The following is a 2,500-nucleotide window of genomic DNA, read 5'->3' on the forward strand; positions in this document are numbered from 1 at the left end:
CACTGCATCTCACGCTTTACACCACTGCATCCCACGCTTTGCACCACTGCATCCGATGCTTTACCCCACTGCATCCGATGCTTTACCCCACTGCATCCGATGCTTTACCCCACTGCATCCCACGCTTTGCACCACTGCATCCAATGCTTTACCCCACTGCATCTCACGCTTTACACCACTGCATCCCATGCTTTACACCACTGCATCCCATGCTTTACACCACTGCATCCCACGCTTTACACCACTGCATCCCATGCTTTACACCACTGCATCTCACGCTTTACACCACTGCATTCCATGCTTTACACCACTGCATCCGATGCTTTACACCACTGCATCTCATGCTTTACACCACTGCATCCCATGCTTTACACCACTGCATCCCACGCTTTGCACCACTGCATTCGATGCTTTACCCCACTGCATACCATGCTTTACACCACTGCATCCCACTCTTTACAACACTGTTTTACATCACTGCATCCCACGCTTTACACCACTGCATCCGATGCTTTACACCACTGCATCTCACGCTTTACACCACTGCATCCCATGCTTTACACCACTGCATCCCACACTTTACACCACTGCATCTCACGCTTTACACCACTGCATCCCACGCTTTACACCACTGCATCCGATGCTTTACACCACTGCATCTCACGCTTTACACCACTGCATTCCATGCTTTACACCACTGCATCTGATGCTTTACACCACTGCATCTCATGCTTTACACCACTGCATCCCATGCTTTGCACCACTGCATCCGATGCTTTACCCCACTGCATACCATGCTTTACACCACTGCATCCCACTCTTTACAACACTGCTTTACATCACTGCATCCCACGCTTTACACCACTGCATCCGATGCTTTACACCACTGCATCTCACGCTTTACACCACTGCATCCCATGCTTTACACCACTGCATCCCACGCTTTACACCACTGCATCCGATGCTTTACACCACTGCATCTCACGCTTTACACCACTGCATTCCATGCTTTACACCACTGCATCCCACGCTTTGCACCACTGCATCCGATGCTTTACCCCACTGCATCCCATGCTTTACACCACTGCAGCCCACTCTTTACACCACTGCTTTACATCACTGCATCCCACGCTTTACACCACTGCATCCGATGCTTTACACCACTGCATCTCACGCTTTACACCACTGCATCCCATGCTTTACACCACTGCATCCCACGCTTTGCACCACTGCATCCGATGCTTTACTCCACTGCATACCATGCTTTACACCACTGCATCCCACTCTTTACAACACTGCTTTACATCACTGCATCCCACGCTTTACACCACTGCATTCCATGCTTTACACCACTGCATCTCACGCTTTGCACCACTGCATCCAAAGCTTTGCATTGCACTTGGTGATGTGAGGCTTGGATGCAGCTGCTCGGCCATGGAAACCCATTCCATGAAGCTCTACACACTGTTCTTGAGCTAATCTGAAGGCCACAGAAGTTTGGAGGTCTGTAGCTGTTTACTTCTGCGCACTGTGAGCCTCAGCATGCTCTGACTCGCTCTGGGATTTTACGTTGCCAAACACTTCGTGGCTGAGTTGCTGTTGTTCGCAATTGCTTTCACTTTGTTATAATACCACTACAACAGTTGATTGTGTAATATTTAATAGTGAGGAAATTTCACAAATGGACTTATTGCACAGGTGGCAACCGATCACGGTACCACGCTTGAATTCACTGAGCTCCTGAGAACGACCCATTCTTTCACAGATGTTTGGAGAAGCAGTGTGCATTCCTAGGTGCTTGATTTTAACCCATGGAAGTGATTGGAACACCTGAATTCAATGATTTGGAGGGTTTTCCCAATACTTTTGGCAATATATATATATATATATATATATATATTTAAGATGAGTGTAAATTACTGTGCTGTGACCGCAGAACTTTTGGGGACGTTTAAACTTGTGCAAAACAATCCCGTACCCTGTTATAAAACACATACAAACAATATTACTTTTAATTTAACATGAATAGCTAGAATGCTACTACCTTGAAAGCGATAATGATGTTTCTTTTGATATTTGACGATAATGGCGGGTTAATGTCCACAGAAAAAAAGGATGTCTGGTCACCTTGTGTGTGTGTGTGCTTGACAGAGGTGGACGCTCAGACTGTAGATGAACTGAAACAGCTGAAGGGTTATTCGAGGGAACAGAAGAGGCAGTACAAGGAATTAAAGGAGCTCATGAAGAAACACAACAAGAAAACCAATGACTTGATCAACGAACACGCATCGAAACAGAAGCATCTGCTGAGCGAGTTCCTGCGGCGCAGGTCGGCCCTGCAGAAGAGGTGAGGTGGGTGAGGTGGGTGAGCTGGGTGAGCTGGGTGAGTTGGGTGAGTTGGGTGAGGTGAGTGAGTTGGGTGAGTTTGGTGAGCTGGGTGAGGTGAGTGAGTTGGATGAGTTTGGTGAGGTGGGTGAGCTGGGTGAGGTGGGTGAGCTGG

The 2,500-nt window shown here is 47.8% G+C and overlaps 1 protein-coding gene across 2 annotated transcripts in view; it reads left to right on the forward strand.

Moving 5' to 3' along the window:
* The window catches only part of plcb1l (phospholipase C beta 1-like), a 163,922-nt gene that overhangs the window by 136,359 nt on the left and 25,063 nt on the right, over positions 1-2,500 (forward strand). For both annotated transcript variants that reach the window (XM_084432989.1, XM_084432990.1), the window contains exon 27: positions 2,152-2,347. In XM_084432989.1, coding sequence (XP_084289115.1) covers positions 2,152-2,347 — 196 coding nt within the window. The remainder of the gene's footprint in view (positions 1-2,151; positions 2,348-2,500) is intronic.

This window comes from Rutilus rutilus (assembly GCF_951802725.1).
Source record: "Rutilus rutilus genome assembly, chromosome: 15".
In the NCBI taxonomy this organism is placed as follows: Eukaryota; Metazoa; Chordata; class Actinopteri; order Cypriniformes; family Leuciscidae; genus Rutilus; species Rutilus rutilus.